The 11,946-nt window shown below is 37.4% G+C and overlaps 1 protein-coding gene across 3 annotated transcripts in view; it reads left to right on the forward strand.

Annotated features, from left to right (window-relative positions):
* GLRA2 (glycine receptor alpha 2) overlaps positions 1-11,105 on the forward strand; it is a 215,986-nt gene extending 204,881 nt beyond the window's left edge. For 2 of the 3 annotated variants that reach the window (XM_003261062.2, XM_003261063.2), the window contains exon 9: positions 9,520-11,105. In XM_003261062.2, the coding sequence (XP_003261110.1) occupies positions 9,520-9,798 (279 nt within the window). In that variant the 3' untranslated portion in view covers positions 9,799-11,105. The remainder of the gene's footprint in view (positions 1-9,519) is intronic. The other variant, XM_030807420.1, reaches the window with a different exon arrangement.
* Positions 11,106-11,946: the final 841 nt, after the last annotated feature.

Here is an 11,946-nt window from a genome sequence, read left to right on the forward strand (position 1 = left end):
GAGACGAGAAACTGTTGAAAAGTATTAAGTCTTGAAATGGAAGCAATGGCCCAATGGCATCTATTCCACTAAAGTAGAAGGCAGGGATAGCTCCACAATCTGTGTAGCACAGTGCAAAATTAAAATGTAGGTCTCTTGTTTAAAAATTATTATGAACGTCAACATGGCTATAGCAGAGCATTAAGCCAAGCACAGGACCCTTCTAAGCACTGGGCACTGTGTGACTGTATAGTATGCACACTCACGAAGCTGACCCTGTCAGAAGGTCTCAGGGCAGGGGTAGAAAGAATAAAACCCTTATTTGCATGTGTCTACTCCCTGGTTGGGAAGAAAAATCTTAAATATATCAACCAGCTAGAGATTAGTCACAAGGCAACATACTAGCCAGCATTATAGTCCTATACCCACAAATTCAGAAAATGGCCAAATGTCCTATCTCTTCATTTTAAAGATGAGGAAATTGAAGAGCAAAAAAAAAAAATTGAGGGACTGTCCCAAACTCACACATCTAGGTTATAGTAAAGATGTGAATTCAACCAAAGCCTTTCAGATTCTAGCCCAGTGATTTCCTCTGTTCCTCTGCAATATCCAGTCTATTTAAAGTGAGTAGAACAGGATGGAAGTTCTTTGAGGGAAAAGATTGATCCAGAGGCTGCAGAAAGGACTACAATTGGTAAAGAGAGAGTTATCTGCCAGGAGACAACTGCTGTCCTCTGCCTTCCCCCAGGGAGCACGACTTTTCTGTGTCCTTACTTAAAATTAAGAGGATCACTCCAAACACAATTATTGAGTAATGATTAGGAACCAGGCAATGTACTCTAGAGAATAGGGCTACAGAGTTAATTTTGACCTACTCCCAGGAGCTCACCCCTCTGGTGAGCAAAGATAATAGTGGAAATCAGCTATCAAAACCCAGAGTCCTTGGGCATCTATCCTTTAATATGAATGGGAAGCAATATTAAAGAAAATAATAAGAAAAATGGAAATTAATATCTAAAACTTTCTAGGTAACTAGAAAGTCTTTTTCAGAATAGGAGAATCATGGATGATTTGCACATCGCCTTGTACGTGTTAGCAGTGTTACCGTCAATACCTTCACCAACTCTGGAGACTTCAGGCTAAACTGAACCCCAGTAAACCTTTGTACATATCTCAAAAATATGCCTCCTATTATACTCTATTTCATTATTTATGCCCCCTTCAAAAAAAGCAACAACAAATCTGAGGTGTCCAAAGTTTAGAAGTAGATCTTAATTATGTGCTTCCAGAGCCAAGTCCAGTGCCTGCCCTATAATAGGAGCTTCTTTATTCAACATTACTGCCGATGGTCAATAAATTGAATGGATTGACAGATGAGGTCAGTGTAACTGTGGGCACCCTCCAAGTGGAGGGCTTGGGTACAGAGAGAAGCTTTCAGTGCATCAAGGTGAGAGAAGCAGGGTCAGCCACATCCAAGAGATAGTTCTGCCATTTCACTCTTCTTTTATCCTTCTGCCAATTTCTTCACTTAAGAAAGTAAAAAAAAGTAGATATCAAGTCCTTTACCTGGGCTTAATTCTTATATATACTCCTACACACAGTTTTACCGCTCATTGATTATTTTAAATTGAAATAATTAAACTACCTTATAGGACACGGGCTCACTTTTCTAACCAGGTCAGGTTTTGATTGCATTCATTCACAATCTTTACCTATACATAAGCCTGCTCTAATATTTATTTGTAGAGATCATCTTTCTTTTTTAAGTTTATTTTGTCATAGAGTTGTATATAGTTATGAGTACATTCAACTCTGTGGAATGCAGATATTATAGAAAAGGTTAAGTATAAATCACTTTATGTGGAGTACATCATGAATTAGGTGAGCTTGGATTTACTAGCAACTGGAAGATCCTTCTGTAAAGTAAAAAAAAATCCATCAGTCAATAAACAAGGATTTATCAAGAATTTTTTGAGCATGCATTAGATTACTCAGTTACGAATCCAATTTCAAAGAAATCATCCACTGATTTATTGCTTTTATATGGTTCAGATACTTATTTTGAAAGGAAGCACACTTGTGTTTGGTTTTATAACAGAGGAGAGATAGGCTGATGAGTAAATGTGATTCTCTGAAATGGTACCCCTGAGAATGTCATCGGGTATGACATTGGTTTCCTGCTGATGTATCATTACTGAGATGAAGTCAAGATGTTTATTTTTCAAGCAGAAGTTACATTCTCTATCAATACGACATTACATTATAGTGCTGCTAGTTCTTCAGGGACATGATTCCTATAGAAGGGTGGATATTGGAGCCTTAGGCAGTGATGCTGTATCTCAAGTGACTAAGATAAGATACAGGCAGCTCACTGCACAGAGAGCCACTAGCCAGTTTACCTAGCATGGCTTACAGAGCAGTTTTCACCAACACTGTACTTAGATTGGCATTTTTAGTCCTACTTTTAAATTTGAAAAGCCAACCAGTGGTCAATCAGGAACACATTCAATCCCATGTATTTGTAATATTTATCTTACTTTATGCCAGGAATTCTAGGTTTAGATAACTAGCTATTGAAAGTGTAATATTTGGCACAATGATGACTCAAATAGCCTGTTCCAGTTACTGTGCTGAATAAACCACTTCAAACTTACCGGCACAAAACAATCATCTTACTATGCTCAGGAATTTGTAAAAGGCAGAGTAGGGATGACTTGTCTCTACTACATGATGTCTGACATATTAGCTCGGACGATTCAAAGACACATGGTTACTTGACAGCTAGGAGTTAGTCATCTGTAGACTTGTTTGTTCACATGTCTGGTGCCTAGGTTAGGAAAACTCTAAGACTAAGACTGCTCATCAGAGTGCCTACGCATAGCCTTTCCATGTGGCTTGACTTCCTCACAGCATGGCAGCCTCAGGGTAGTTGGATTTTTTATACAGTGTCCCAAGACTCCAGGCCCAAGTGCACCAGTGAACACGGCAGAGCTGCATTGCCTTTTATGAACTAACACTGGAAGTCATACAGTGTCATCTTCACTGCATTCTTTACTTACAAGCAAACATAAGCCTGCCTAGATTCAAAGAGAGGGGACATAGACCCCTAACTCTCAGTAGGAGGAGCTTTAAAGTCACAATGAAGAAACCATGTGAATGGGATATATTGTTGTGGCCATCTTTGACAAATACATTTTGCCACAGTCCACCCTCTTCCCACAATTCACATCCCTCCAACGTGCAAAATATGCTCACTCCCTTTTCCAAGACCACCAATATTAAATGCACACCTACAGGAATAGTAAAATAGAAAGCTGTTTTTTGTTATTGGTGTTTTATTTTCTTTTCTGGGTAAGGGGAAATAATTAATGACCTATAAAAGACTTCAGTGGGTGAAACATTGATTACAGGTATTGAACTAAAATGTAGCTCAACCTGAAGAATAGGAGAAGATACTTTCAAACTCTTCATCCAATAAGGGATCAATATCAAAAATATACAAGGAGCTCAAATAACTCAACAGCAAAAAATCCAAATAACCCAATTTAAAAATGGAAAAAGTATCTGAATAGACATTTCTCAAAAGAAGACACACAAATGACCAACAGGCATATGAAAGAATGCTCAATATCACTAGTCATCAAAGAAAAGCAAATCAAAATCACAATGAGATATCATCTCACCCCAGTTAGAATAGCTATTATCAAAAAGACAAAAAATAACAAATGCTAGCAAAAATGCAGAAGAAAGGGAACTCTTATATACTGTTGGTGGGAATGTACATTAATACAGCCATTATGGAAAACAGTACAACTCAAAAAGCTAAAAACAGAACTACCATATAATCCAGCAATCCCAATACTGGCTCTATATCCAAAGGAAAGGAAAACAGTATGTTAAAGAGATATCTGCACTCCCTTATTTACTGCAGCACTATTTACAAAAGACAAGATATAAAATCAACATACATATCCATCAACAGATAAATGGATAAAGAAAATGTAGTATTCATACATAATGCAGTACTATGTCAGTCTTAAAAAATCAAATCCTGTCATTCATAGCAACATGGATGAGTCTGGAGGACATTATGTTAAGGGAAATAAGTCAGGCAGAAAAAGAGAAATACTACAATTTCTCATTTTTGGGAGCTGAAAAAGTAGCTCTCATAGAGGTAGAGGGTAGAACAGTGGTTACTAGAGGAAGAGAAGGGTAGAAAGGAGTGAGGAATAGGGACAGTTTGATTAACAGATACAAAAGTACAGCTACATAAGAAGAACAAATTTTAGTATTCTATAGCACTACAGTAAACAATAATTTATTTTTTTTTTTCAAGGAGCTAGAAGAGAGGATTTTGGATGTTATCGACACAAGAAAGTGATTAAGCATCATTCAACCATCATTTGCTTGGGAGATTTTTTTCAGTGAAAACCCACTGTATTTGGACACATATTGCTTCCTAAGACAGGCCGGAGAGTCCATTATGTCCTTGCACTGAGTAAGACTCACTACAACCTTCAGTTCCAACTGAGAAATTTCCTGTTCCAGCAGTCCCATAAAAAAAATCTGTGTGAGAAATGCGATGGAAAGATTTTTAGGAGTCCTTTTACTTCCTCCTTTCTCAAGAATAAAAGTTACAAATATAGACTCTGCTAAAATCTTTTCATTTGTAAGTGCCATGTTCTTTAATTATATTGAAATTATTTGCTTATGACAAACAATTCACTACAATGCAATTCCAGTGAGCTTTAGGTCAATTTCCCATCTAGACAAGAATTATTCTAAACACAGGAATGAGCAAATTTTACAATAAGTAAAACTGATGCATAAAATTAATAAAATTATATAATAAATTTCAAGCAAATTGCACAGTGCCATGGCAGTGCTTTACACAGCAGACGGGATTAAGGAGATCTTATCAAAGTGCGATATAAAAATTGCATGTATTGAAACCTTGACTGGATGATTCATTTTCTGTGAGAATTTAACTAATCAGTGAATAACAAAAGAGGGTCAGCTAGAAGTGCTTATTGCTCAGTTACTAAAGATGGAAGATGATGGATAATTAATTGAGTTTCTGGCTAATCAGAAGAAATGGAGAATATATGCCTAAATTAATTATTTCCTTACTGGAAGGACCTAACTGACTCTACCTGTAAATATGCTTAATTCAGCTGTGGCTACAGATTGTTCTTTATTTTAGTTTCAATTTATCCATGACTCAAGCTCATTTCATATAGGAATCTTGTCATATTACCATAACATTTTATTCTGAACCTGCTAGAAAGGCAATTAGTCATTTATTATAACACAAAAAAATTCCAATTGGTTGCAGTTATGTTTTCAGAATCAAAACCATCTCCTTTGATGTGAATACCATAAAGTTCTATATTTAAAAGGCATTGAATGCATCATAATGGTAAATAAGAAGACCCTTAAACTAGCATTCATACCTCCTGCACATAAAAACTTAAATGGATAATTTTTACTCACAACAGGTTTATTTTTGTGGCAGAGAATTTTAAAGAATTGATTAAATTAGCTATAACACTCAAGCCTGTAATCCCAGCACTTTGGGAGGCCGAGGCGGGCGGATCATGAGGTCAGGAGATGGAGACCATCCTGGCTAACATGGTGAAATCCCGTCTCTACTAAAAATACAAAAAATTAGCCGGGCGTGGTGGCAGGCGCCTGTAGTCCCAGCTACTCGGGAGGCTGAGGCAGGAGAATGGCGTGAACCCGGGAGGCGGAGCTTGCAGTGAGCCGAGATCACGCCACTGCACTCCAGCCTGTGGGACAGAGAAAGACTCCGTCTCAAAAAAAAAAAAAAAAAAAAAAAAAATTAGCTATAACTATGCTCAGAGGCATAATTTGAAATAGTGTTGAATGAATGAGGAAAGTATTTTCAAGCATAGGGAAAACCCTCTTAAAATTCCCTTTTGTTCATTATTCAGCAAACATTTATTAAGCCCCCACAGTTTGCATGACAATGTACAATATAATGAGATTCTAACCTGGCATCCTTCTATTCTAGCTCTGTTAATTGAATGACTTAATCTTTTCAGCTGTCCATTCACAGTATGTGATGAAAGACTATAGAAATTAAATGAATGAGTCAGTCTGAAAAGACACGTGGACATGTATATTTAAGTTTCCTTTTGTGTGCTAAAAATAGTTTACTACCTACATACCCTTTCTATTTCTTTAGGGGCTTCAGAATTTAAAAGAACATTATCTTACTGAGGCAGTGAACTATATGCTTAATCATGAGTTTCTAAAGGTTTATAGAGGTGAGAACTGTAATTTGCAAGATTCTGCAGATATGCAAAGGAAAAAAACAGCACAGTAAATTGAGCAGATAAGGAGAAAGGTATTTTGAGGGGTTGTTTCTATTTGAATAGTAACTTTAGACTTAAAAATATAGAATAGGTTGTACATTTTAGAGATGGACATCAGAACTCATCCAGACCAGTGGTTTCCAACATTTTACATTAGAGTCACTGGATCTTTAAAAAAATAGATCCTAAGTTCTCATCCCCAGAGACTAACCTAGAAAGGGCTGGGAGGGGAGGCAGGCATACATGTATTTGTAAAAGTTCCCCAGCAGCCAGAGCTGAAACCCACAGATCCCAGCTCAGCCTTGACATTATTGGCATGAGGTCCCTGAGGCCTTGAAAGAATAAGTAGCTTGCCTAAGGTCAACACAGCTTATAAGCCTTGGAGCAGGCACAGAACAGAAATATCCAAATTCCCAGAGCGGATCTTTCTTTACTAAACCAACTGGCATCATTTCTACTTCACACTGGTTGAGATCTAATTACCAATTAGTAATAGTTGGGAAGTCCAAGACTGCCTATAACAAGTCCCCTCCTCCTAACGACCTGTATGTGCTTCCTTTTCTTGCTAAGCACTAAGTAAGTCTTCAGATAGTTATGAGGACACTGATGACGCTGTAATAATTAATATATCCGGTTATTCCACATTTTGAAAGGCTTCACTTATTTAAAACTTTTGCATCCATAAAATATTCGTATTTTTAAGGCAAAGAAAACAGATTTAATATTTGAATTTGAGTCCCACTTAAGTCTTCATTATCGAGTTTATATAGCTGAGCACATGGAAGTACTCCGATGTTAGGCTGGATTTTGTTTGCTGACATCCTTATATGATAATACCTTTAGTTTGGCCCCTTCCACCAGATTCTGAAAGTTCCATGCAGTTACAGCCCTTGTCCAACTTCATCAATTGTCTCCCAGCACCTAGTACAATGCTTGTCATAGAGGCAGTACTCAACAATTAATGGTTGAATTAAAAATCCTTTATTATATTTTGTTAAGAAATGAGACAGAGTGCCTTTAGCCAACTTGTGTAAGATAATCCCATATAAACAAAAGTATGGAAAGATGGCTTTATAAAGTAGTAGTTTTATAGTTACTTTTTAAAGACCTTTGGTCTGATTTTTGTGATATAATGGTCTGATTAAAGGTTACAACTAGGCCGAGGCAGGAAAATCACGTGAGCCCAGGAGTTCAAGACCAGCCTTAGCAACATAGTGGGACCCCGTCTCTACAAAAAGTTAAACAAAAAATTAGCTGGGCATGGTGGCTCATACCTGTAGTCCTAGCTACTCAGGGGTCTGAGGCAGGAGGATCACTTGAGCCCAGGAGGTCGAGACTGCAGTGAGCTGTGATCATGCCAGTTCACCCCAGCCTGGGCCACAGAGTGAGACTGTCTCAAAAAATAATAAAGGTTATAATTAATTTTTTTATTGGAAGCACTAGGTGCATTCGTTAATAAAACCTACTAATGTATCAAGCAAATGAGGTTTCTGTTTCCCACCTGATTTTCCTGGAGATCAAATTTACATGGTGAAGGATGACATGGAATATTTGGCAATTATTCACACCTTGCTATCTCTCCAGCTCAAATTCCAAGTCATTGCCAGGTTGCAGTGGAATGTTCAGCCATGTTTAGGGCTGGCTTCACCAGAGATGGCTGTATCACAATGGGCAATGTTGATAAATCAAAAGCCTCAAGGACTGTGTTGAACTCTTCTTCATTTTCAGGCTGCATGTATCTCCCACAAAGGGAGGTGGCACCTGGGTACTACACTAACCTAGCTAAATGAGCCACATAGGAGCAAATCTGTTCTGCCTTCCAGGTTCTGCAGCTGCCCATCTGAGCACGTATACTATAATCTAATCTACCTATTCTGAAGTCCTTGCACCACTCTTTAAACTGTTACATGCTCTTTCACTCCCCATTTTGCACATGATGAAGTGTAATTAACTGAAATAGCTCTTCTCACCTTGCTTACCTCTCCAGGGATCTGCTGTTGAACTTACAAAACTCATTTAAGTACACAAGGTACAAATTGTCCTTGTTGTACCATTTGAGTTATACTTAGGCTGTCATTCATATTATAAGTCCTTCATTTAGTGTACCTTTTATATGTGGCTGAAGACACTACTGACATTCAGTAAGCATTAATGAAATAAAATTAATACCAAGTTTCCTTGTCTTTTGGGAAACATAACCATTATTATTATCTGGCAAGATAAAGAGTTTAGCGCCTCTGGTGACTCAGAGGAGTTGCGTATTATTGTGGAAGGCAGTAATCTAGTTACAGAAGAAAATTCAATTGATGGCTGTTTACAGCTAAGTCATTTCAATCCCAGCTTTTCAACCCCAACTTTTCAACCCCACCATTTGACCCCCTCCTTTGACCCAAACACACACTCAGATCCCATATATTTTTCTCTAAGGCTATTTGTCCTTTACACCAAGGAATAAATACAATTTTTCAGACTTTTATCTAATTTATGTAGAAATAATCATACAAATATCACTGACATCAGCTAAAATGACACATTTAAATATGGTAGAAATGATTCACCAGCCAAATAATCAATGTTATTAATCAACACTGGAAAAATTAAATTATTAATGAATATTTAATCTCTGCTATATAAATGAGATGAACTAGAGGGCTGGAGGGGGACTAGGTATCTATTTAAGGGGTTCATCTTAGATGTAACATCAACATTAAACCTAATGTTAATGGAGGAATTGCGCTGTGAATGAACCACAATACTATAGGTTCCTTAGGGTGAGGCACACAGCACAGGCTCAGTAAATGTTTTCTGAATGAATGAATGAATGAATGGTCCTCTTCATAGACTTACAGTGTAACACTGGGATTTGGAGAACTGCTTTAAAATCTCTATTCACATCTAGGGATTAATCAACTAGATTTTGGGAAAGTCAGTACTGAATATAATGTAGGTGTTTGTTTGTTAATTAATTAAAATGACCACAAAGTCATTATTCTTACCCTTAATTTCTCAGTCTGAAAAGTTAATGAACTGTATCTGTTCTATGAATAATTGAGTTGAACTTGAAAGAGAACTCGCTATTCCAAAAGCCTCCCACACCGCCAGTTAACTGTGATTTATCCTTTTACTTCTAAAGAATTTTAAGCATCTTCCATCTAACTTGACTGACAACCAATCTATGCTTCCTCTGTCTTTATTCTGTCAGGAAGAAGACGTTACTCGTGAAAGTCGTTTTAATTTTAGCGGTTATGGGATGGGTCACTGCCTCCAAGTGAAAGATGGAACAGCTGTCAAGGCCACACCTGCCAACCCACTCCCACAACCGCCAAAAGATGCAGATGCTATCAAGAAGAAGTTTGTGGACCGGGCAAAAAGGATTGACACGATATCTCGAGCTGCCTTCCCATTGGCCTTCCTCATTTTCAACATCTTTTACTGGATCACATACAAGATCATTCGGCATGAAGATGTCCACAAGAAATAGATGTGCCCTACAGACCCTGGGACCTTCTTGCCTCGGTGTTGTGCTTGTAAATACACAGTGAAATTGTCTTTATATCACTTTGACAAAGGAGAAGATTGAGGGAGGGGGGAGGGAGGGTCATGGGGGTGGGTTTCCTGGCACCTACATGAAAAAAAGACAAGTTATATGGGTGATGAAGAAAACTGCACAAAATTAAGGGGTTGCAGAATCACGGGAGCATAATTCCCTTCCATAATCTTTAGCATTGTTCTTTCAGTCAGACATGATATGTGCATCAATCAGACATGATAATGATATGCGGGGTCAAGTTCTTAAGGGCTGTTTGCCTTTTGGTCCTTTTGGTTTGGTTTGGCTTTGACTAATTCTGGTACTGAAAAGTTAGCTATACACATACACATACACACACACACACACCACACACACACACACACACACAAACTTCAAAAATGCTTAACCATCTGACCATAGTGACTAGCCTATAGTGAGTCGAGGACCAAACTTTTTCAGGAAAATGCTGCCTCGTTTTTAAAACAAGCCTCCTAAGCTATGTTCTTTACAATGTCTGTAATTAATTAGTGTTTCACTTCAGAAATCCTTTTGTGGGTCATAAATTATTTCTATTATTTATCCAGTAAATAACAATGACAAAATAAACACCAATGACAGAAAAATTTCTACTTTACTGTCCATATAGGTGTGCATTTTAATATTTTTCTTTCCAAGATAAAATTTTGAAACTTAAATGTGTATTGTGTAATTAATTTGATAGTGTACCCTCTTAATAAATGCCCACTTTATTTTATATCCAAGTTAGTGCACTATATATATATATTTTTGCTTTGGCTATATTTACACGTGACTTTAATCGCCCAACTGTGACTAGCCATTGCAGCTACTCAGCTACAGTATTTATGGAGATGGTGTGTCCTGAACAGTGTAGCTCAGGTCAGCTTGAACTTTCCATTTCTGCTCTCATTGTAGGTGTAACTACTAGTCCTAATGTTAACTGACCCATGATTTCTACTGTCAATATAAGTGAACATTGTTTTAAATATCCTTAACTAACTTAAAGAATTTTAAAATTGTACTGTGATTTTCATAACCTGTTGCCTTTTTGGTACCAGAGCTATGTGGTTTGAATTCTGGCTACATGTTTTAAGTAAGAAAAAAAAAGACGTATTTTTGCTTACTCAGATAAAAGACAACCTGTAAAAGTATAAGGAAATAATTAAATTTTACATGTGCTGTACAAGGGTTTATTTTAAAAAGCATTTGTTCAATTTCAATAAAGCTAAGTGTGCCGCAAACTTCTCTAGAGGCTTTCATTTTCATTTTTGAATTAAAATGTAGATATTTACTTTATCTCATTTTTTATTTGAAAATTTTTATTATTATACTTTAAGTTCTGGGATACATTTGCAGAACGTGCAGGTTTGTTACATAGGTATACACGTGCCATGGTGGTTTTCTGCACCCATCAACCCATCATCTACACTAGGCATTTCTCCTAATGTTATCCTTCCCCTAGCCCCCGACCCCCCCACCGACAGGCCCTGGTGTGTGATGTTCCCTTCCCTGTCTCCATGTGTTCTCATTGTTCAGCTCCCACTTATGAGTGAGAACAGGCAGTGTTTGGTTTTCTGTTCCTGTGTTACTTTGCTGAGAATGATGGTTTCCAGCTTCATCCATATCCCTGCAAATGACATGAACTCGTCCTTTTTTATGGCTGCATAGTATTCCATGGTGTATATGTGCCACATTTTCTTTATCCAGTCTATCATTGATGGGCATTTGGGTTAGTTCCAAGTCTTGGCTATTGTAAATAGTGCTGCAATAAATATATGTGTGCATGTGTCTTTATAGCAGAATGATTTATAATCCTTTGGGTATATACTAGTAATAGGATTGCTGGGTCAAATGGTATTTCTGGTTCTAGATCCTTGAGGAATTGCCACACTGACTTCCACAATGGTTGAACTAATTTACACTCCCACCAACAATGTAAAAGCATTCCTATTTCTCCACATCTTCTCCAGCACCTGTTGTTTCCTGACTTTTTAATGATCGCTATTTTAACTGGTGTGAGATGGTATCCCATTGTGATTTTGATCTGCATTTCTCTAATGACCAGTGATGATGAGCTTTTCT

This window comes from Nomascus leucogenys, chromosome X, assembly GCF_006542625.1.
Source record: "Nomascus leucogenys isolate Asia chromosome X, Asia_NLE_v1, whole genome shotgun sequence".
Lineage (NCBI taxonomy): Eukaryota > Metazoa > Chordata > Mammalia > Primates > Hylobatidae > Nomascus > Nomascus leucogenys.